The following is a 24,509-nucleotide window of genomic DNA, read 5'->3' on the forward strand; positions in this document are numbered from 1 at the left end:
GCACACGCTCAGCACGCGGAAGCGGGCGCGGCGCGTCGGGGGAGCGGAGAGGGAAGCCGGGGGAAGCCGACAGCCACGTGGGGTCGGGCGGAGCGCCGGCCGGCGAGCGCGCTGGGGGCGGGGCCTCGGAGAGGGGCGGGGCCTCGGGGGCGGAGCCCCGGCGGGCGGAGGGGGAGCAGCTCGCATGGGGGAGTCCATCCCGCTGGCCGCCCCGGTGCCGGTGGAGCAGGCGGTGCTGGAGACCTTCTTCTCGCACCTAGGCATCTTCTCGTACGACAAGGCCAAGGACAATGTGGAGAAGGAGCGCGAAGCCAACAAGAGCGCGGGGGGCAGCTGGCTGGCGCTGCTGGCCGCCCTGGCCCACCTGGCCGCTGCCGAGAAGGCCTATCACAGCCTTACCTACCTGGGGCAGAAGCTAGGTACCGCTCCCTCAGCCCCGCCCCGCCGGCCCCTCCCCCCATGCCCTTGACCCTGGCATGACCCCGGGGGGGCGACCTGCGGGCCAGGGCCCTCCGCCTCTGCAGGAGGCCTCCCCGGGGGCGCCCTGGGCTGCGGGGCCCGTTCCCGCCCCCACTCGTGACCCTGTCACTAGTGGCCCCAGACGTGGGCTCCGGCGGTTGCCTTCTTTTGCTTCCTCGTTCATCCTCTTCTTCCCTCCCCCTTCCCTTAAAAGCAAAAACAACCCCTCCCTCGCCTCCTTCCTCTGCTCACTTGGCTTCTCAGGCGATAGCGGGGCCCGGGACCGAAACGTGCCCCCCTCCCATGTTGCATTATTTGGTCATTGGGAAGTAATCATCTCCCCAAATTAGGGCCTGTGACTGCAGTTGCTGATGCCTACTGCGCTAATGCCCGGTCCTTAGTCCCCAGTAATAAGCCTCTTAGAAAACCTAATAGAATTTTACATCTTCTATTTTTAAAAAAAAGTGTGGTTTGTTTTTTTTTTTATGTCTCCAAAGAGAAAGGTCTCAGAAATAGGAACTGAAAAAAGGGAAAAAAAAACCTCATGGCCCGAGCTTGCTCTCCCCACCAGTGTAGCATCTGGGGGTGGCAAGACCCAGGAGGTGGGATGGGGTCTCTTTTCCTCCTTCCACTCCTGCACCCTTGTCCTGAGTGGCCCCAGATGTGCCTTTCATCACTCATTGCCTTCTTTTGCTTTACTTTCCATCTTCTTGCTTATGTTATTCCTCATCAAAGATGAGTAACAATTGTTATTACCCTTACGTGTTAAATTCCAATCCTTAATTTTTCCTAGAATTTGAGTCACTGGCCTTGTTTTTCAGTCTAATAAGTACACAGTCTGAGTGGTGACTATGAAGCAGTAGGCTCTTGAGTAAATAATTACTATCTGGTTAATGGCTCAGTTTCTTAATTTTTCCCCTACTAGTGCCTGTCTCATCTTGTTTATAGAACTTTTAATGTGAATAGTGGGGCAGCGCCTTCTGAAATTTTAGCGTGAATCCTGTAGCAGTGATTCAAATACAAGGAAAGTTGAAAATTCAGATATGGAATGATTGGCACCACTGATCAGATAATTTATGCATTATGTTTTTAACTCTCTTCCCCCTTTTAATTCCAAGCATATTACATATTAGGCAGCTGTTTTGTGGGAGCTCAGAGTATAAAGTTATCTCTTATGTTTGCAGTTTTCTGTAGGGGTATGGTTATCATCACAAATGAGGAAGCTGCCAAAACCAGAATCTAAGTGTGTAAATTGGGTTCCATCCACATAATGACTTCATATAGTCTCCCTTTGGCAAAAACATCACAAGTCATGATGAAGTTGTCCTTGTCCTTGCCAAAGCAAAACCCTCTACTTGGGCCTTTAATCTTTTCCCCAACTTGGCTCCCTCCCCGCCCCATCTCCTTTCTTCTCTAGGTACTTGCCCCATCAGTCTTCCCATTCCATACTTGATTTTCAAACTGTTCTTATCCCTATTGCCTGCAAGATCTCTCCTGTCCTTTAAAAAAAAAAATCTTCACAGTTTACCCTCCCCACTCACCGCTCCCTCCTTCCTCCAGTCAGTCTCTATATATTTTCCCCCTTTCACAGCAAAACTCCTAGGGAAAAAAAGCTGTCTAGTCCAGGGTGATTCAGTGAAAGGGCCCCACTTGAGGACCTAGAGGACCACATGTGGCCTTGAGGCAACAGGTTCCCCACCCCTGGTCTAGTCCATGCCTCCACTTTTCTCACCTCTCACTCACTTCTCAAACCCTTGCAGTTTGGCTTCTGCCCCAGTTATTTGACTGAAACAGTTCTGTCCAAGATTGCCAAAAATAGGTTGTTTGCTAAATATGATGGACTTTTCTCAGTGCTCATCCTTTTTGAAGTCTTTGCAGCTTTTGACACAATTTACCACTTTGAACCTGTCCCGCTAGCTTTGTTATTTATACTGAGGATTGCACCATTTGTTAGTCACCCAGGTGCAAAGCCTCAGAGCTATCCTTGCCTCCTCTGTCTCCTTTATATCTCGTATCCAGTCAGATGCCAAGCCTTGTCCATTTACGTCCTCAGCGTTTGGGCCTTTACCGACTCTCACCTGGACTGTTTGTTAATATAGGCTTCGAACTGGTGGTCTTCCTGCCTCCCACTGTCTTCCCTTTCTGACCTATCTTCCATGTAGCTGCCATATTGTTATTACTAAAGCCCAAGTCTGACCATGCCCCTCCCTATCTCAAGAAGCTTCATCTGGCATTTAATACTCTTCACAATCTGGCTCCAATCTATGTTTCTAGACTGATTTCACATTATTCCCACTTTTACTTGAAATAGTAAAGCTTGAGGTTCATGATGCCACCCATATACAACCTTCTGTTTTCTATTTCCATGCTTTGTATTGGCTTACCAAGAATGTGCTCTCTCCACAGATTTTCTAATGCCCCAGGTTTGTTCACAGGGGACTCTAGGGTAGGCAGGACCTGGAACCAGGATATATATGTTTATATATGTAGGTCATTATCAGAGTTTGCCTTTATTGTTGTTTTCTTTGCTTAGGAACTGGAGCTGACAGTTGGCAAGATGGTGTATTATATAAAGGGCAGACATGGGTTCCAGGACTACCTCTAGCATATATTGGCTTTGTAACTGTGAGCATGTTAGTGAACCTCTCAGGTACCGCACTAAGACTATAAATTACTGGTGAAATGTCCAGCTGCATTGGGGGAGGAAGCTTCCATACCAAGAATTCCTGTGATAATGAAATTAAAGGTTCAGAGAAAAATTAAGGAAAACTTTTTGAGTGAAATAGTTTTTGGTGTGAAAATGGAAAAAGCATAACTAAGACTTAGTATTTGAAACAAAAGTGGACAAGAATTGGGAAGTATTGTGAAAGCTTTCCTTCGTTGACTGGTTTGGGATTAGCTCCCTTAATAGGTCGTTTCAACAAACAACTTCACTTTTTTCATAGGTTTTTAAATGAGATGTCCTTTGTATGATGTAGATATTTGACTACTAAGACAGACTTCTGAGGTAGTTGGTAGGAGACTTTTAATTATCACTGCCCTTTCCTGAGGCTTCAGCAGTCATGGGAGCTGTGCTTCTCTCCTTCTTTTGAGGTTCTGTTGTTTTTGTTCTTTTGGTAAGATGTAGGGTTGCATAAGAAGATATCCGTGAAGCAAGCTTCTAAATTCATTAGCTGCACAGAGGCCACTGGTTGCTAAGGAGCTGATGAAATGTTGTCTCTCTTTTTAGCCCTCTCCACATTTGCTGTTAGGCTTTGCAGATCCCCCTTAGACCCCCTTAGCTGCAGTTATGGTTGAATTCCTGCTTGGCTTTTGCTATCAGTAATTTAAATTGTGATTCTTGTTAGTATCTACTCCCTTGTCAAGTATTAGAAGCTTTTCTTCTGTATGGATTGTATAGACAGGGTTCTTAGGAAATTCCTGGATGGTCTAGAAAGACCATCCATATGCAGGTTCTGCTTAATGTATGTATGTAGTATGTATATAATGTATGTAAATATATGGTAAAATTAACAGTCCAAAAGGAGGTGGTGATGGTGGGGAGGTCATGTTCTGACTTGCATATTTTATTTCATTTAAAACTGCCAGGAGAGGTATAGTGCCTTCTAGATCAGAGATACAGCCCTTGAATTAGATCTGAAACTCAAAGGTGGGGTGGAAAGACTAATTTTTTTTTTTTACCTCAGGAACATGGTAATGAGTATTCATTTAATCTGTTATTTAGTGAATTATAAATCAGAATGTATTCAAATTCTGATTATAGGCTTCCTTGAACACTGCAGGAGAACCTGCACAGTAAGATCTTGAGATCAGGGTTTTTTTATATTTTAGAAAATGGTCCTTTCCCCGTGTCATTGCCCCTTCTCACCAGTAATGTGCCCCTGTCATTTACCCTAACAGGTGGGCAGTCCTTTTTCAGCAGAAAGGATTCCATCCGGACCATTTATACCTCTCTGCACAATGAGTTGAAGAAGGTGGTAGTGACTGGCCGTGGTGCTGCTGGGGGCACTGTTCCTCACTTGGAAGAGCTCCTGTCCCATTTGTCCGAGCAGCTCTGTTTCTTTGTTCAGGCTCGAGTGGAAATTGCTGACTTCTATGAGAAGATGTACACCCTCAGCACTCAGAAGTTCATAAACTCTGAAGAGCTAGTCAGCCTTTTGGAGTCCATCCTAAAGAAATACAGCTCCAGGTCAGTGTTTGTAACATCATGACACAACTTAGGTGTTGATGAGGTCCAGTGGGCTGCCGAGAGCCCCCCTCCCCGCTTTCCCCATCCTCTTTTATGCTTCCAGTGAGATTATAGAAAAAGAAAGAGAATCTGAGAAAAAGAAAAAGAATATGTAAATACACACACACACACACACACACACACACACACACATATACATACACATACGTATGTGTAAAAATGTGTGTATATGTATATAAAAATAATTGCTAACATTTATGTAGCACCTTCTATGTATAGGTGCTGTATAGTGTAAAGTGCTATACTAAATGCTTTATATGTTATCTCATCTTATCCTCGCAATAACCCTGGGAAGTAGGTGCTATTATTATCCCAATTTTTACATATGAGGAGACTGAGGCAAACTGAGGTTAAGTTATTTGTTCGGGGTCGCACAGCTAGTAAGTGTCTGAGGCAAGATTTGAACTCAGGTCTTCCTGACTCCAGGCCCAGGACTCTATCAATTATGCCACCTAGCTGCTAAATATATATGTATGTATGTGTATACATGTATGTATGTATTTGTGTATTTATGTATGTATGTATGTATGTAAATGTCTGTATCATCCCTTCTGGGCCCTGGGGGGCAACAGTACACAAGCAGATGTGAACTCTTACCTGGGGCACAGAGAAGTTAAGTTATGACCTTAACAAACATAAACATTTCCTTATATAAAAAATGGAAAAAGAGTATTACAAATGACATCATAAATCATTACTTTGTAGTCTTAGGGTTTTTTAAAAAATACATATTAAACATATTTGTCTGTATTCCCTTTTGAAATTCATGCTGTTCTGTGCATTTTTTAAAAAAAGTTTTTGACTTTCTTTTTTTCCTTTTTTTGAGTATCACTGTCACTAACCTTCTACTCCATAACTACGTCTCCCTCCCACCACTAAATAGTCCCTTTCTTTGTAACAAATAAGTGCAGTCAAGCAAAACATCCACACGTTGGCTATACGTGAAGACATTTCTCATTCTGCGCTTCTATTCTGTCATCTCTCTACAAAGAGGTAGGAAATGCTAGTCATCATCAGTCTTCTGGAATTGTGATTGATCATTATATTGAACCGAATTCTCATTTGTTTCACAGCAGTTTTCTTTTCCAACATTGTGATCATTGCAGAAATTCTTCTGGCTCTGCATAGTTCATTTGACATCATTTCATTCAAGTCTTCTCTGGCTTCTCAGAATCCCCTCCATTTTATGTGACTTAATAATGTTCTATTACATTCATACACCATAATTTATTCAGCCATTCCCCAATTGATGGGTACTCCCTTTATTTCTAGTTTTTTGCTACAACAGGAAGTACTGCTATAAATACTTTTGTACATGTGAGTCCTTTCTCTCCACCTCTGATCTCTTTGGGGTACATGCTTAGGAGTGCTGTTGTTGGGTGAATGGTTCTGGGGGGTGGTTCAAATTGGTTTTCCTGGTGGAAGGATCATTCATTTCACAGCTCCACTGATAATGCATGAGTGTGCCTGTCTTTCTATAATATCTCCAACAACTGTCATTTTCCTTTTTTTGTCATCTTTGCTCATCTGATAGGTGTGAGGTAGAATTAGTTATTTTATTTTTCATTTTTTCTTATTAGTGACCATTTCTTCCGTAGGTTTGTTTGTAACTTGGAGTTTAAATGATTTTAAGACCATTTCTTCCATAGGTTTGTTTGTAACTTGGAGTTTAAATGATTTTCCCAGGGTCACACAACCTATTTGTGTCAAAAGTGAGACTTAAAACTCAAGTTTTCCTGATTCCGGGCTGTATCTACATCCACTAAGACACTCTGCCTCTCAGTGTGCTGATAGTCAGACTAAATTTTCAGTTTTCCTTCCGAGTGTGGGAGTGGTTGGAAGAGTATTGGATGTCTCATCCATGTAGGGAGCTCCTGATGTAGAAATGTCCAGGATTGATGCAGATTGGGGCCTCATCTGTAATGTAGAGTCTTAAGAGAGTTACCTTCTACTCTCGAGGTTAAGGGACTTGCTGGTGGCCAGTTAGTATGTGTCAGGCAGGACTCAAACTTTGATCTTCCTGATTCCAAAGCTGACTCTGTCCACCATGCCTTGGTCCTTCTCGATTGAGGGATAGTTGATTTTTTATATGTAATTGTGTCCTCTGATATATCATTACTCTGATTTTATCAGGGTTATTCCAGTGCATGTATTACTTTTTCGCGAAATGAGTACAATAAATAACCCACAGGAAAAAATAACATCCTAATCAATTGAATCCAAAATTTCTGTCGATTTGGGGTTTAAGATCGTAGTCAGCTCTCTGTGACATGCTGGGTATCCCTCAAGCCTAACCACCACCAGTCAATCAATAAGTATCTATTAGTAATAATAATATCCATGATAAGGATAGCATTTTTATATAGTGCTTTGAGATTTGCCAAGCAGTTTACATCTATTACCTCATTTGATCTTCACAACAATCCTGGGAGGTAGGTGCTGTTGTCCCCATTTTACAAATACAGAAACTGAGGTTGAGTGACTTGTCCAGGGTCACAGGGCTAGTCTGTGTCTGAGGCTGGATTTGGCCTCGGGTCTAAGGGACTATGTACAGCATTGTATCTACATGCTGTTACCAGTGGCCTCCTGTTTATGAACGCACCAGGACAATGATGTACTGTGGAAATTCTCATCCCTATTTAACAGATGTTTTTTTTCTGAACAGCACTTTTTGATCTTTCCTTCGTGACCTTTGACATGACCCTGGACTGACTGTTGAACCCTAGGATTTTTTTGTTCCTAAGTTTTATTGATAATCATCACCATCGTTTCTGATTATCCCCCTGCCTCTGATGGAAGAGTCCGTCACAACAAAGAAAAACAATGAAGGGAGACCAACCAACAGCACCACGTAGGCAGCCTTTCACACTTCTCTGCTAGAAGGATGGATGGGCATTTTACTCTCTGTTGTCTTAGGACCAGGATGGGTCAGCCCAGTTCTTCCAACCCTGACTTCCTGGTCTGGTTGTTTGTCTATATCCTCTTATTGTGTAGACTCTTCTCCCGGGTTTGTGGGATTCCCCCTGCCATTCAAGGCTCTGAGTGTGTTGTGGTTGTCATTTTTTCTGGAGCAGCAATATACCATTCCATTCACACCATCATTTGTTCAGCTGTTCCACACTTGGTTCTAGCTTTTGTCAGCCGTCAACATTCCAACTCTTCCCGGAAATACCCTGGTTTTATACTCGGCTGCCAAGGCTTGATTCTCCTCTCTCCTTCTTTGAACGAGTATTTAACGTTCAGGGTGTATTTAAGTGAGAGGCAGCATGGTGTAGGGGAAGCCAGGAAGGCCCAGTTTTAAGTCCTGCCTCACCTCCTGGCTCTGTGACCTCGGGCAAGTCACTTACTCTCCTCGTAAAATTCTCAGTGCAGGAGGTCTCCTTCCCTGGTAGTTCAATACTAATGAAATCGCCAGTCTAGACCCTACCCTTTTTATCCCTGAAATGTTCAGTAAAACAAAGGCACAGTATCCCACTTTCCCAGTGTGTCTTTATCTAGTACATGGTATACCCTAATCTGAGAATTCCTTCAATTAGAGGCTTTGGGATTAATTTAAACAAAATTACTTCCCTGTTTTGTCAATTCTGAAAGTTCAGAGCTCCGTGTACTGTGCTGAGTTTCCTTAGGATGAAAGATTCAGATGAATACTGCCCTTCTTTTGCTGGGCTCTTTGCCTTTGTGGCAGACAGGGCTGTTTTCTTTTTTCTTTTCTTTTTTTTCTTTTTTTTTGATTTGGTGCTGTGCATCAGAAAACTATTAACTCTTTTTTCTTTTTTTGAGGTCTCAGCATTCTGAAGGAGTAATTTCCCCTTTGGTCTCATATTGTTTCAGAAGAACTAATGCACTCAATTTTCAACATAATGGGTCAGTTCCTGCTGGGCGAATAAACTATACTCTGAGCATAAATGGCATTATAAAAAAATTCTGTGGCTAGTCTTTCAACTAAGAGGATGTTTTCATGTTCAGAAACGGAACAAACTTTATGAATACATAAAGCCTAAAACCCTGGCTTCCATTTTAAAGGCCTTTCTGCTGTGAGTTGTTGCAAAGACCCGGCCTGCTCACCGAGATAAATTGGAAGCAGATTTTTTAAAAAAAATTATTTTTGTTTTCCTCGAGAATGCTAATTGGGTTCAGAGTGGAATAGTTTTGAAGGTATTTTTCCTTCTATCTTTTTCTTTTTTCTTTTTTTTTTTAAAATTCTGGAGGATAAAATGAGTTGGACCACTAGACATTCTTGAGAATCATTAACATCTTTTGTGGAGTTGCCTTCCAACTGAAAGGATAGGAGTTTAGCATGTTATAGGTCTGACGTAGGTGCAGTAAAATGCATAGGAAGGAGAGTTATTCTAACTCAGCCCTTGCTGGATAAGCATGTCTGTTTTTTTATAAGATACATTCCTAGTAGGACAGAGGGAGATGATGTGAGTTGCTTCTTTTTTTTTCTTTTAAGTGGTAGCAATAGATATTTTTCCTAATCCAGTGATAGTTAGCTTTGAATATATTACCCTGGTTCTGCAGTGTACAATGAGCACAAAACAATACCTGATAATTTTTCCATTCTATGCCCAGTTAAAAAAAATTAATCTTGAAAGACACATAAATACTTAAATGGATCTGGGATCTTATGGAGGTCCCTCCATTGATTCAGATCATGCCTCATCCATGCCTGGCCATTCCATGTTACTCTTGTCCTTGTTCTCCCCATAGTTCTGTGTGCATTGTGCTGGAGGCCTGCCTTGCTTTTTGTGGACATCTCCAAGGCGCCAGTGGAGTCCTCTGGCTGGTTACCTGTGCTCTTGTCATATGACTAGTCCATGTTTCTTCCTCAGGAATACAGTTCCTCAGGAACATCCTTTATTCCTGTTTTTCATACTTTCTTGTTGGTTATGTTGCATCCTACTTATACTCGCTGTGTGCCTCTTCATGAAAATTAATATTTAATCTCATGAAAAAAGAGTAAGAATACGCATATGACATTTTATTATAACAGAAATAATCTCTTTTAGCACACACTTTGGGCAACTGCTGTTTTCCATGGTATGGGAGATTTTATTCAATGGTTTTAATTTTTTTAAGTTTATAGCTGGAACAGAAATAGTATCATTTGAAATAACAGTACTTCACGTGGTTACCATTTGCATTTCAGAGGACAAAGCTTCTCTGTTGGAGCTCTTTCAATTGCCAGAATTCTTACTGAAGGCAAGACTATTAATGAAACAATTTGTAAGTTCCTGATATGTGGTTCAGCAAGGTTAATGCTTACTAAAAAAAATTCATAAGCCCATCACTATTACTGCAGCTTAATAGTTTTAGACATAGTACACTTGCGGCATTTAATATGCATATGGAGAACACGTTCAGTCTTATTGCTCATAATCATTGTTTTAAATAATAAGATTTTAGAATCAGAAGGCATTTAAGGGAGTGAGGTGTTGTAGTAGATGGAGCTCTAGAATTGGACTTAGGAAGACTTGACTTCAAATCCAGCCCCAGACGGCAGCTTTGTGACCCTGGGCAGGTCACTTAACCTCTGTCTGCCTCAGTTTCATCGTCAGTAAAACGAGGATGTTATTTACACCTACCTCTCAGGGTTGTTGTGAGGATCAAATGAATCATATTTGCAAAGCACTTGGCAAACCTTATATAAGTGATAGTTAGCTATTAATAGAACATGTACTCCAAGGTGCCTAACCTAGGGGTCCATTGATAGCTTTCAGGAAGTTTGTGAACTTAGATGGGACCAAAAAAAGAGACATTTTTATTTTTCACTAACTTTTGAAATTTATCATTTCCTTCAATTACTGAAAAACATAATTTTAAGAAGAGCTCCAAAGGCTTCAGCCTCCTGCCAAAGAGATCTATGACAAAAAAGGCTAAGAACCCCAGAATTTGTTCAATTCCTCGTATTAGAGAGACGAAATTGAGGTTCAGGGTTAGTTTAAATCTCGCAGTGAGTTAATAGCTGAACTTCAGTGGGAACCGAGACCTCTTGGCTCTCATCTAGTATTCTTTTTAGTATAACTCCAGTTGAAAATGTTATGTTTTTAGATGGGTTCATAGATCTAAAGCTGACCTTAGAGGTCCTCTAATCTATAGCTCTTAATTTACAGAAGAGAAGTAGAACCAGAGAAATTCACTGATTTGCTCAGGGTCATCTAGGTAAAGTGAGTAGCAGAGAAGAGATCCCAGGTCCTCTGGTGCTCTAGAACAGCGCTTCTTAAACTCTGGGTTGCAACCCCATATGGGATTGTGAAAAATTTGGCAACAGTGAAAGGTTTCCAAATGTGCAACAACCAAAAATTAATTAAAGATCAAATGCATAATGAATCAAGGTGTTTCTGGCAGTGCTTTCCCGTGTTGTATCGAGCAACTTCATTGCAGCCTCGGTTCTGAACACAGAGTATGTGCCCTTTGTATTGCACATGCTGTCACACCACGGAATGCTACCAAAACACAAAAAAGGGTCACGAGTGGAAAAAGTTTAAGAAGCTGGGCTCTAGAAAAGAACGTTGGGGATGCCCTTTGCTTCAGCCCCTCAGAAGGCCTTGCTGCTGACTTAGCTGATTTAAAGTGAGGGGCTTGGCATTTCTCAAAGGAATTCAGACCGTGCAGATGTTCAGGAGGTACAAGGTTTCTCAGACTACGGGGATCTGCTCATTAGAATGTTGTAAGAACCCTCTTTTGCTTCTTAGAGACAGTTCTGAGCCCTTACAATAATTAGAGTAGATCTTCTCATCACAAAGCTGTCAATTTGTACTGCTTTCAGACCCTTTCAAGCTCTCTACCATGGCTAAAATGTGTATTTTTGCATTACAATAATTTAACATCCTGCTCTGGAGTGAAACATGAAAAGCTCCCAGCCACCAAGCAGTGTGAAGTGCGGAAATGATGCAGTGTACTGCTAATCCTGAGCCGTTGCGGGCCTGCATTAGCATGAATTTTTTAGCTGCTCTTAAGGATGAATTATAACTTTGTCACTAACCCCTAATAAATGTTGAACATTTAAACACATTCCATGTATCTGGGGAATAACTAATCCAAAATTCTTTTTCAAGGTTGGTATGGTGAATTCATAGTCTTTTAAGGACAGCATTGGAAATGAGGAAAAGGGAAACAGTTGGGAAAGCTAATGACAGTTATTTGTTGCTGAATGGTTTTAAAAAAATTTTTTAAATTTAATTTTAATTACTATAAGCAATTTCAACAGCTTATCATCTGGACATGTTCCTAGGTTCCCCACCACTTCTAACTGGTGGATAACAAAGGATCCACAAAGTATATAATTTGATCCTCAGAACAACCCTGGGAGGGAGGTGCTATTATTAGCTCTGTTTTAGAGCTGAGGAAACTGGGGCAGATAGAGGCTAAGGGACTTGCACAGGGTCACACAAAGCTAGTAAGTGCCAGAGGTCAAACTTTAACTCAGGTCTTACTGACTTCAGGCCTGGCACTCTACCCACTGGGCCTCCTAACTGTTTGTAGCAATTTATCTGAACCAGGTTTGGGAGTTTTTGTGGTACATGCAGAGTGTAATATTGCAGCCACAAAAGTTAAATGTGATCTTTGGCTGCATTGAGAGGGTTAGATAGCATCCAGGGTTTAGGTGATGATGGGCGTCTCTCTTGGCAAGCTCCTCGTCAGACTCTGCTTATAGTAGCGTGCTCCATTTTGGGCACCATGTTTAGGAAGGACATCAATTAACTGGACAGTGTCTTGAAGTGGTAAACTAGGATGTGGAATAGCCTGTAGTTCATGCCACGTGAGCATACATTGAAGAAATTAGTGATGTTTAACTTGGAGGAGACAAGATTTAGGGAGGACATGGCTGTCTTCCAGGTTTTTTGATTTGTTGCTCTTGGCTAACCACCCTGGCTCTGGAATCAAATGACTCAGGTTCAGATCCTGTCTCTGACACTGCCTCTGTGACCTTGGATTAGTCACAGTCAGTTTCCTCATTTGTAAAATGAGGGGCTTGGACCCTGAGGTCCCTATTAGCTCTATCTGTGATCATGTGAATGAGGGGCAGTGGAGGCCTCAGTTTGCCTCTTTGTAGCTTCTCATCAAACGTGGAATGCATTGAGTGGAGTTAGCTTCCCTGTACTGAGGGTCTTTGAGTCAGAGCCAGGTGACCACCTGTTGAGTATGTAGTGGTTTGGGTGGATACAGTGACATTCCTTCTAATTAAGAAATTCTGGGGTTCCCAACAAGGCCCCACAGAATCCTGGTATATCACTGTGGGGGACATTTTGATGTTAGCAAAAACTTTACTATCAAAAGTGTTAAATATGAAATGTGTGTGTCAGATGCTTCCTGTGTGCAAAAATATTTGAGCATAAGCTTAATATACTCAGTTTCACAATTTCTTTCTCTGACTGCCCCCTCCCCCCAATTTTAACCACGTATGGACTCTGTGATCTTTCCCAGAGGGTTTTGTGTTTAAAACAGTTTTAGAAATACTGTTTCAAGGTTTGCGTTGATGAAGGCAACAAGATTCCAACTGTGGTCTGACCAGGGCAGAGTTAGGTAGGACCCTTACCTCCTTATTTATGGGGGCTGTGTCTCTCTTATTGTAGTCTAGGATCACTTGGGCTTTCTTGGCAGCCATGTCAGAAGTCAGATGCAAAATGCCCCTCAGAGTTCCGTCCTGGGCCCAGGCCCTCTTTTTTTCTCCCTCTGTACTACTTTATTTGATGATCTCATCAGCTGTCATGGATTTAATTGCCATCTCTTCCTTAATGATTCTCACATCTGCCCGTCCTGCCCCAATATCTGTACTGACCTCCACTCTCGGATCTCCAACTGCCTTTCGGACATCTCACACTGGATATCCAGTACAAGTATCTGAAACTCAATATATGGAACTCATCTTTCCCCCTAAACCCTCCCTGCCTCCTCTGTTACTGTAGAGGGCAACACCATCCTCCCATTCCCAGGCTCACAACCCAGGAGTCATCCTGGATTCCTAATTCTCTCAGCCCCCACATCCAAGCCTTTGGCACGGCCCGTTGATTTCACCTTTACAACATCTCTTGAATATGCCCCCTTCTCTTTTCTGACACTGCCACCTCCCTGGTACAGGCTCTCATCGCCTCACATCTGAACTATTACAGTAGCCTGCTGGTGGGACTACCTGCCTCATATCTCTCCCCACTCCAGTCCATTCTCCATTTAGCCACTAAAAGGATTTCCTTAAAGGACAGGTCTGGCCATGTCAAACCCCCCCCCCCCCCCCCCAATAAACTCCAGTTTGCCTCTTGGAGCCTGCAGGAGCAATTACAAAATGTTCTGTTTGGCATTCAAAGGCCTTCATCACCTAGCCCCCTTTCACCTTTCCAGTCTTACACCATACTCCCAAACGTGTACTTTTCAGTCCAGTGACACTAGCCTCCTGGCTGTTCCATGAACAAGACACTCCATCTCAGCTCTGGGCATTTTCTTTGGCTCTCCTCCTTGCCTGGAATAATCTCCCTCATCCACTCCAGCTACTGACCTCACTGGCTTCCCTCAAGTCCTCACTAAAATCCTACCTTGTATAAGAAGCCTTCCCCAACTCCTTAATTCTAGTGTTTTCCCTCTGCTAATTATTTCCTGTTTATCCTTTAGATAGCTTACTTTGTAAATATTTGTTTGCATGTTGGCTTTCCCCATGAGACTGTCAGCTTTTTGAGGGCAGGCACTGGTTTTTTGCCTCTTATCCTCAGGGCTTAACCCAGTGCCTGGCATATAGGTGCTTAATAAATATTTATTAATTAATTGATAGCAGTAGATTACTCAAACAAAAATACTTTTATTTGGATCTTAGTAACTCTGTATTGTCGTCAGGGCCCTGTCTTTGGCTCTGTTCTGGCCAGCGTTTTGTCATCAACTGGACAGAGGCCAAATGCTGCCCCTATATTTAAGTGACACAGAGTAGACAGGAATAGCTGATACACTGGCTGACAGGATTGGGCTCCCAGAACATTTTGACAGGTTGGAAGTGAGCAGGGGGAAGTGTGACGAGGATAAATGCAAAATCCCGCATGTGGCCAAAAAAAAAATCAGCTGCACCAAGACAGGCTGAGGTGGGTCTGTCTAGGAAGCGATTCACTGCAAGAGACGTAGGGATGCTAGCTGATGGCAAGCTCAGGGTGAGGAGACAGTGGGATGTAAAGAGTTAATGTGACTTCATACTTCAATGAATATGTTTTCATTGCCGGACCCTCCCGAGGTGCAGATTGCAGTGCCTCATTGTCTTCTCACCTCGGCAATTCCCTGATAGAATATAAGCTCCTTGAAGGCAGGAACTATCTCATTTCTCTTCTCGTAGCCCTAGCACCTCGCCCAGTTCCTGGCAATAGTAGTCCCTTAATGAATTCTGATTGTTTGAACAATTGATTCTAGTTCAAGACCTCACAGCTGTCTTCCACAGAAGCTTTACCTTGCCTTGATGGAGGATTCCTTCTTGGTCTTTTCTAAGCCTCTAATCTTAGGCTGTCTTAATGAAAGTTTGGGTCCTGAAGCAAGGGAGGGAGACCGTCTTACCACTCAATAGACCTGTCATTGGATCCTTCTCACAGACCACATCTTAAGTGTTGTGAACAGTTTCGGGGGCCCCATTTTGGAATATGCTGACCAGGTTGTGGAGGACAGCATGCTAGGCTAAAGGAGTTGGTGGTGGTTAGTCCAGAGAAGAGAATACTTGGAGACAGGGAGAAGGGGAGTTTTGAGAGCCGCCTTGAGATATTTGGATTGATGCCAGGTCCCCATCAGTGCCAAGCCTGCCATCCTGTGGTCCCATGGGGAAGAGTGGCTGGGTGGGTTTTTCCTCCTGAGAGAACAGAACCAGGCCCAGTGGGTGAAAGCTGCAAGGACACAGGTTTTAGCCCAATCTAAAGAGAGGCTTTGGAACCATTAGAACTGTCTGAAAATGGAACTGGAGGTGGTGAGAGTGCCAGATCTGGAGCCGTAGGGCCTGGGTGAAGGTCAGCTCTACCCTTACTGCCTGTGTGACCCGGGAGAAGTCGCTTTACTTCTCTAGGCCTCAGTTTTCTCATCTGTAAAACAGGGGGCTGAACTCAGTGACTCTTAGGGCTCCGTCCAGCTTGAAGTCTATGATTTGATGTCACAGGAGGAAGGGACTTCCCCCTTACTGGAGCTCTGCAAGTGGAGCCTGGACAGTGACCGATCCATGGGATGCTCTAGGATCATAGATTTAGGGCTGGAAAGGCCCTTGTTGCATACCCACCACTCCATAGCCTCCGAGCCCTGCTTTGATATTGAGTCACATAACACTCCGTCAGATTCTCTTCCATCCCACAGTGTGGCGCGATATATTACTAGTAAAGGACTTTGAGTTCCCCTGAGGAAAAATGCCAGGTCTATGTGACTTTTAAAAATGTTATAATAATAATAACTAGCATTTATATAGCTCTTTAAAGTTTACAAAGCGCTTTCCAAATGTCTCATTTTGTCCTCACATCAGCTTGGAATGATAGGTGGTATTATTATCCTTATTTTATCCTCACCCAGATGAGGAAACTGAGACATAGAGCAATTAAGTGACATAGCTAATAAGCATCTGAGGCTGGATTTGAACTCAAATCTTCCTGACTCCAAGTTCAGTGCACTGTCCAGTGGGCCATCTAGCTGTCTTCATGTAACCTGCCTTTGTTTATCCCTCACTTGTTTCTTCTCATTTTCCCCGGGTGTGGGTGAGGAGACCCCCAAAAATTTAATATTCAAATACTTATGGACTAGCCATGTGACAGGAACTCCCCTGTTCAGGAAATCCTGCCAGAGAAATTGTAGCTTCTATAAATCCTTCTAAAGGTTATAAAGTTTATAAGGGTGGTTTCTGTGTATTTAACAGGAGAGACCTCATGAATCTGTATAGCCCACATCTGAAAACACTGGGTGGGCCAGGAGGCTTTTCTCATCAAGAAAGAAAAAAGTGCTAGGTGGGTCCTGACAAGAGGCAGAGTTAAATTAACTGGCTATTAGGTGAGAAACACGCAGCCTTTTATAGCATAGAAAGCCTTGAACTTGGTGTCAGAAGACCCAGGTTTGAGTGTGGGCAGTGCCCCTTGGTTGTGTGACTATGGGAAAACTTAACTTTACTAAGCCTTTTCTTATTTATTAAATGGGTTAAGCAATCACTTGTGTTAGTCTGTCAGTCAGTAAACATTTATTAAGTGCCTACTATGTGCCAGGCGCTGTGCTAAGTCCTGGGGATAAGAAAAAAAGGCAAAAGACAGTCCCTGCCCTCAAGAAACTTAACAATCTCATGGGGGAGACAGTGTACAAGCAAATATATACAAAGCAAGCTATCTACAGGATAAATGAGAAATAATTAACAGAGGGAAGGTACTAGAATTAAGAGGGCTTGGGGAAGGCTTCTTGTAGAAGGTAGGATTTTAGTGCAGCCAGGGAGGTCAGTAGTGGGAGTGGAAGAGGGAGAACATTTCAGACATGGAAGAGAGCCAAAGAAAATGCCTGGAGGTGAGAGATGGAGTGCTTTGTTCATGGAACAGCCAGGAGACTGGTGTTGCTGGACTGAAGAGTTGGGGTAGGGGAGTGAAGTATGAGAAGACTGGAGAGGTAGGAGGGGCTTAGGTTCTGAAGGGCTTTGAATCTCAAAGCATTTTGTATTTGATCCTGGAGGCACGAAGGAGCCACTGGTGTCTATTGAGTAGGGGGTGACAGGGTCAGACCTGCCCGTTAGTGAGGAAGATCATGTAGAAGTGAGCTGACTGACCAAGGGGTCAAGATGGGTACAAAAGTAGAATGGTTAGTGCGGAGGAAGTAGCCTATGGGAGAATTGAAGGGTCTTGGTGAAGGCAGAGGGAGAGGTGAAAAATGGATAGATGATGGTCAGATGGGGGGATTTCAGAATTCTTGAACATGTATTGTGGGTGATGGCAAGATCAAGGGCATGACCTTGTGTGTGTGTAGGTTGGTTGTGGGAGTAGGTCATGGGAAGTGTCATAGGTTGAGAAACCAAATAGTTGAGGCATTTGAGTATTTATGTTGAAACCCCCTAGTATGAGGGCAGGAATTGGGGAGGAGAAAAAAATTATGAGCCAGGTACTGACCTCATTGAGGAAGGAAGGAGAGTGACCTGGAAGCCTGTAGACATGTTGCTGCCAGGACTTTGATTGGGTAGTAGATATGAACAGAGAGGAGGAGGGATTGCAGAGGAATGGAGGCACAGGGAGAACCTGGGAATGGCAGTAGGGAGCAAGGAGTATTCCATTTCCCCTAGTGAGCCAAGGGGAATGAGGGAAGGTGCAGCTAGTACCTGGGTACTGCTGATCTCATAGAATTGTTATGGAAATAGTGCTTCCTAATTATCAAGTTCTGAATAAATAACCTTATTAGTAGGAACAGATCAATATTTACACAAAGACAATTAATAGAGAAGAAACCAAAATGAAGATAATTAAAAATTATATATTAACTATGTTCTTTTTTTTTTTCCCCCAAACATCTCAGTGGCACAGTGGATAGAGTATTGGACTTGGCTTCTGAATCACCTCCTGAGTTCAGATCCTGCCTCAGACACTTACCCTGTGCAAGACACTTAACCTCCATCAGTGCTGGTTTCCTCATTTGTGAAGTGGGGATAGTAATAGTACCTTATCTTACAGGGCTGCTGTAAGCAGAACCTTCAAGTGCTAGCTTTTATTATTTCTTATCATATTGTGTAAGTGTGACAGACTTTTGGGAGCCAGGGCTGAGTTATTGTCTGTCTGCTTAGGTTTATGGTGTCCTTATAGTCCTTTGGGTATCCTTATAGTGTCCTTAAAACCAATAGCCAGAAGGGGAAAAAAAATGTTTGTCTTACATGGCGATATTACTTCTACAATAAACAATAAACAGAGTCAAGCAATAAAGAAGAATTATAATCAAGATTAAGAATAGCTTTATTTTTGAAAAAGGGCCCTGTATTGAATTTGCCACACAAAGGAACTGTTCTAGAAAGTCTCAATTTGCATAGCCGTAAAGTGAAGTTGTTGGAAGTTTTTATTGATGTCATTAGTTTTTCCCTCCCAGAGAACTATTCCATATAACAATATAGTCATTTTAAAGACAATAAAAAAGAAAAAAAAGAAAATCAACATAACTGATAAGTTCATTGGACAAAGTCTAAAAATATGTGCAGACATTTCTGAATTAAAAATTGACTTAAGAAGCTGAGACGTATTCAGAATGACTTTGAATTGGCTTGGAATTCTTCCATTTTCCCCACTCCTTGATCCTACTGTTACAGCATTTAACTGACCAATGTATTTTTATTTTGGCAAGCAAAATCTACATTGAATAATATTTCTACTTATTTCTTTTAAAATGTTTTTTACTTCTCTCTAGATTTCACCACCCAATTCTCAGCCCCTTGGAGAGCAGTTTCCAGCTGGAAGTTGATGTCCTGGCCCATCTCTTAAAGTCCCAGGCTCAGATCTCTGAGTGGAAGTTCCTCCCCTCCCTGGTCAACTTACACAGCGCCCACACCAAGCTGCAGACGTGGGGCCAGATCTTTGAAAAGCAGCGGGAGACTAAGAAGCATCTGTTCGGCGGGCAGTCTCAGAAGGCTGTCCAGCCCCCGCACCTCTTCCTCTGGCTGATGAAACTCAAGAACATGCTCCTTGCCAAGTTTAGCTTTTATTTTCATGAAGCCCTGAGCCGCCAAACAACCGTGTCGGAAATGAAGGCACTGACTGCGAAAGCCAATCCTGACCTTTTTGGGAAGATCTCTAGCTTTATTAGGAAGTACGATGCTGCCAATGTGTCTTTGATCTTTGACAACAGAGGGTCTGAGAGCTTCCAGGGGCATGGTTACCATCACCCTCATTCCTACCGAGAGGCCCCAAAGGGAGTGGATCAGTACCCAGCTGTGGTATCCCTGCCCAGTGACAGGCCTGTTATGCACTGGCCCAATGTTATCATGATCATGACTGATCGGACCTCTGACCTGAACACCTTGGAGAAAATTGTCCACTTCTACGATGACAAAGTCCAGAGCACCTACTTCCTGACCCGCCCAGAGCCTCACTTTACCATTGTTGTCATTTTTGAGTCTAAGAAATCAGAAAAAGATTCCCATTTCCTCTCCTTCCTCAATGAACTCTCACACGCCCTGAAAAACCCCAAAGTATTTGCAAGCCTGAAACCTGGATCCAAAGGGTAGTAGGCTTATTGGAGTGACAGTTTCTCAAGGATGATTAACAAGACTGCTGTAATTTTTGGTGATTCAGGTCACATCCGTTCATGATTCTTTAAAAGCTAAATTAAAGAAAAATTGTCATGACATATATTGCACATTTCATATATAATTATGGCCATTTAAGTTAAATATCCAAAGATAGCTATAGGAAGTGATCATGGGTACTGTGTGTCTCTGTGTTGGACAGAGTGATCTCAGTGTTTTTTCCACATTTTCCTGAGTTTTGTGTGATTTGAGTATTTATTGGTTCTTGACTTTGTGAGGCAGGAGGTAATAAAAAGGGGCAGGGTGAGCATGTGTGTGTGTGTGAGATATTCCTGCTAGCTGCTATATCTTCTAGTCCTTGAATTCTGGTGCAATGTTTTTTTTTGTTTGTTTTTTTTTTCTTGTTGTATTGAAAAAGTAATTAGGATGGAGAAAATTAAATGGCCTTTATAGAATTCACTACCATATGATTTCTGTCAAGAAATCTCCAGTCAGCAAAAGGGTTATGTTTGGGATTCTAATTTATTAAATGATCTTTTATGATGCCCAAATGATGAGCACAATACTCTCATTTTTAAAAGAATTATTTAATCAAGTTTTATCTTGGTAATTTTTTGTTTTTATACCCCAGTCATTTTTGCGTACCAGAGAGATTCCTACTTCAGAGAGAGGTTTACTCTCACACTTCTGAAATTGAATAATCCCCTGTAACAACAATAAAAACCTAGTTAAAAATAACCAATACAGTTGCTGTATCTGACTATATTTTTAGAACATTTTGCCCTCGTAATCCTTCACCTCTCTGCAAAGAAGGGCAAGGCATATGTATTTTTTTCTCTTCACCTCTCTGGTTTAATAAAAAAACACATCTAGCTGTGAATCCCATAGAAGGGAAGGTATCTACGTTCAAAATCACCTAAAAGATGACCCTCCTTTTCAGAGATTGTGTCTTTTCTTCATAATCTGAATGCCTTCTTTAGTCTCTAACTTTATCAGTGTTTTGGGGTGGAGACTGGTGGAACATGTAAGCAAGCCCCTTTTGGTTTAAAATTTCTCAGTTTGCATTAATATTGGGATAGTATAGGTCAGGGTTGGGGAACCTTCTTGTGGCCACATGTGGCCCTGTATTTGTTCAGTGAAGTTTGGATTCAGTCAAAGGGCTGCATTTAGGACCTAGAGGGCCACATGTGGCCTTGAGGCCGCAGGTTCCCCACCCCTGGTCTAGGCACTGGACCTTGGATTTCTTTGGTGTAGAGAACTCCCGAATTAGGAAACTCCCATCTACCAATGCAAGTAGTCACCACCTCTATAATTTATTGTCTCCAGAGATTTGCTTGCTTGGAGCCCTAAGTGAAGTGCCCAGTCATACACAGAAGTCAGTGAGTGTCAGATGATGGATTAAAATCAGGATAATCCATTATTCAGGAGTTCCCCATTCTTTAGCTCACAACCTTTTTATTTATCACTTTTTTAGTTGCTGAGATCTTCATTTTAAAAAATCACTTACTTCCCAGTTATTTTTAGGAATAAACAGCATCTAGCCTTTGACTTTATTTGAAAAGCTCAGTGACCCACTTTTCAAATGGCCAGAAGAAAGGTGGCACTACCTTGTACTTAGAAAACTTAATTGTGTATTTCCAGGACCCCTTCCTGCTTGGACAAGCAGCAAAATACTTAAGCACAGTTGAACTAAGACTGTCTTTGCCTTTCTGCCATTAATTTATATTTAGACCCAGTTATACATCGTAACATGTGCTTGACTTCAGTAGATGTCCATGAGGACTGGATGGATCAGGGGAGGATTAATGGAGTATGGAGTCCTTTACAGCAGGCTTATTGATCCAGAATACAAATAAGCCCTAACGGGTAATCGAGCCATTAGCATCTGATGGCCACTTCATAGTCTGTGTGAGATGTAATGTTCTGGTCGATTCAGTCTCTCCCGGTTGTTCAGAGGCAGGCCTCCCTCAGGGGCCCCCAGCAAGAAGCTAAGTATTGGAACTGGGCTGAAAAGTAAAATGTACCTTTCTAGAGAATGGAACCCTGATGGGTTAGCATTCAGACACAGGAAAGGTTGACTACCTCCGACATAGAGAACTGGAAGGAAGCTTCCAGTGGTCTGTTTTCCAGGATCAGCAGGTGCTTTAAAAAAAAAAAGTGATATAATTTGCAAAAATTGAATTTAACAAATGCTTGTTAAATACCTACTATATGCAGGACACTGCCAGGCACTTAGAAGTTAATGTATTTGGTTGGTTTCCATGGGATTTGGAGCAGGAAGGCTCCCTGTTGCTCCCAGGATCAAATGCAGATTTGTCTCTGGCATTTCGAGCCCTTTACAACCTTGCTGCAACCTATCTTTGATTGTCCGTGACTCTCCATGCCCTCTAGGATCCAGCCAAGCTCACCTTGCTGTTCCTTGCCCATGACATTCCATCACCTGTCTGCCTTTGCTCAGCCTTTCCCATGTCACACACCTGGGATGCACACCTCACTTCCACCTCTTTCCTTAAAAACTCAGCTCAAAGTCCTCCTCCTACGTAAAGCCATTCGTGATCCCAACAACCATTAATGCTTCCCCACCACTACCCTGATTTACTTTGTGTATATGTTGTGTATTTATGTGTACATGTTGTTTTCCATGGTAGAGTGTAAGCTTCTTGAGGGCAGGGACGGTTTCATTTTTGTCTTTGTATCTTCAGCACGTGGCACAGTGCTTGGCACACAGTAGGTGTTTAATAAATGCTTGTTTATTGATTTATCTAGTCTAAATCCATTATTTGAAGCCTGGAGCAATAAAGTAACTTGCTCAAGGCCAAGGGAGGTAATGTATGTCAGGGCTTGAGTTGGAATTCAGGTCTTCTAATTCTAAGTCTTTCACTCTTTTTCTTTTCTTTTCTTTTTTGGTGAGGCAATCAGGTTAAGTGACTTGCCCAGGATCACACAGCTCGTAAGTGTTAAGTGTCTAAGGTTGGATTTGAACTCAGATCCTCTGACTCCAAGGCCAGAGCTCTATTCACTGCGCCACCTAGCTGCCCCCTTTCACTCTTTTTCACTAAAAACGTAAAATAGTAATTTTCCCTGAGCATTTTAGTCACACTGAGTCTTGATAGGGAACTGGTCTTGAAGCCAGAAAGACCTGGGTTCAAATCCTGCCACTGAGATACTTCACTGTTATATAGCACTTACTTTGTACTAGGCACTGTGCTAAATGCTGTGCAATTCTCTCATTTGATCCTCATAACAACCCTGGGAGGCAGGTGGGATTATTATCCCCATTTTACAGATGAGGAAACTGAGACAAACAGGTTAAGTGACTTGCCTAGGGTCACACAGCCAGTAAGTTTGAACTTAGGTCTTCATGCTCCAGGCCCAGTGCTTTATCCTCTGTGCCACCAGTTACTCCTTAGGCAACTCCAAGTTGCAGAGAAGGTGTCAGCTGGAATTGGTAGAGGGGATTTCCTCATCTGGGAATTCCCTTTACCAATAAAATCCCAGGTTCAGTCCATAACTCTGTGCTAATTTTGCTTTACATGGAAGTGGAAGCAGAATTTAAAAAGTAAATGACAAGAGAATTGAAAGGGAACTTAATCTAGTTAATCTAGAAAGGGAACTTAGTCTAGTCCAATCTATGCACAAGAGGAATCGCCTTTATAGTATACTAGGAGGAGTGATTGAACATTTTGAAGGGCCCAGCACCTCTTCAGGTTGTCCATTCCACTCTTGGACATCGGTAGGAAGTTTTTCCTGACATCAAGCCTAAATTGGCCTCTCAATCTTTCCTGTAACCTTTGCCACTAGTTTTGCCCTCTGGGTTCAAGCAGAAAAAATTCTAATCCCACTTCTCCATGAAAGCCCTTTAAATCCTTGAAAACAGCTATCCTGTCTACCCCCCTTCCCTCTAGTCTTCTCCAAGTTAACCCCAGTTCATTCAACCATTCCTGATATGATGTGGACTCAAAATTCTTCACCATGCTGGTTGCCCCCTTCTGGATATTTTCCAGATTGTTACCATTGTCCATCTTAAACCATGGCGCCCAGACCTCCGGGTGAGGTCTGATAAAGGCAGAGTATAGGAGGAGCCCCCATTCCTAGAAGTTAGGCCTAATGTAGCCCAAGATGGCATTAGCTTTTTGGCTACTATATCACACTGCTCACTCAGACTGAGCCTGCAAGACTCATCCCCAGATCCTTTTTCAGAATAACTGTTGTTTAACCATGTCTGCTTCTACCTTGTATTGAATCCTAAGCTCCCGTATAAATTAAAGACATACGAGGTTGAATTTATTAAGCACCTATTATGTACCAGGTACTGTGCTAAGTACTAGGGACACTTGAAAAAAAAAAAGACCTATGAGGTTGACAAGCACAGGTAAATGCTTTCAGCATAAACATTCATCTTCTTTTATCCATGTTTACCTGTTAGAAGAGCCTCACTGAGGCTCAGATTGCTAGAGTTAAACCTTAGACATCACACAATTAGACCTGGAAGGAATCTTAGAGGTTGCTTCACTTTGAAGTTGAGGAAATTGAGTCCAAGGGAGGCTAAGCGACATGTTGAAGGTTATAGAAATAAATGGTAGAATCAAGATTCAAACTCAGGTCTTCTGACTC

The 24,509-nt window shown here is 42.6% G+C and overlaps 1 protein-coding gene across 1 annotated transcript; it reads left to right on the plus strand.

The window, feature by feature from the left end:
* The first annotated feature begins 174 nt into the window (after nucleotides 1-174).
* Nucleotides 175-20,634, plus strand: CUNH12orf66 (chromosome unknown C12orf66 homolog). The gene is made up of 3 exons (XM_027854168.1): nucleotides 175-419; nucleotides 4,360-4,648; nucleotides 19,058-20,634. Exons 1-3 carry the CDS (start codon nucleotides 185-187, stop codon nucleotides 19,872-19,874), a joined length of 1,341 nt encoding a protein of 446 aa, XP_027709969.1. The 5' UTR covers nucleotides 175-184; the 3' UTR covers nucleotides 19,875-20,634.
* The last annotated feature ends 3,875 nt before the right edge of the window (nucleotides 20,635-24,509 follow it).

The sequence above is a fragment of the Vombatus ursinus genome, unplaced genomic scaffold (genome assembly GCF_900497805.2).
Source record: "Vombatus ursinus unplaced genomic scaffold, bare-nosed wombat genome assembly UNPS02010320.1, whole genome shotgun sequence".
Taxonomy (NCBI): domain Eukaryota; kingdom Metazoa; phylum Chordata; class Mammalia; order Diprotodontia; family Vombatidae; genus Vombatus; species Vombatus ursinus.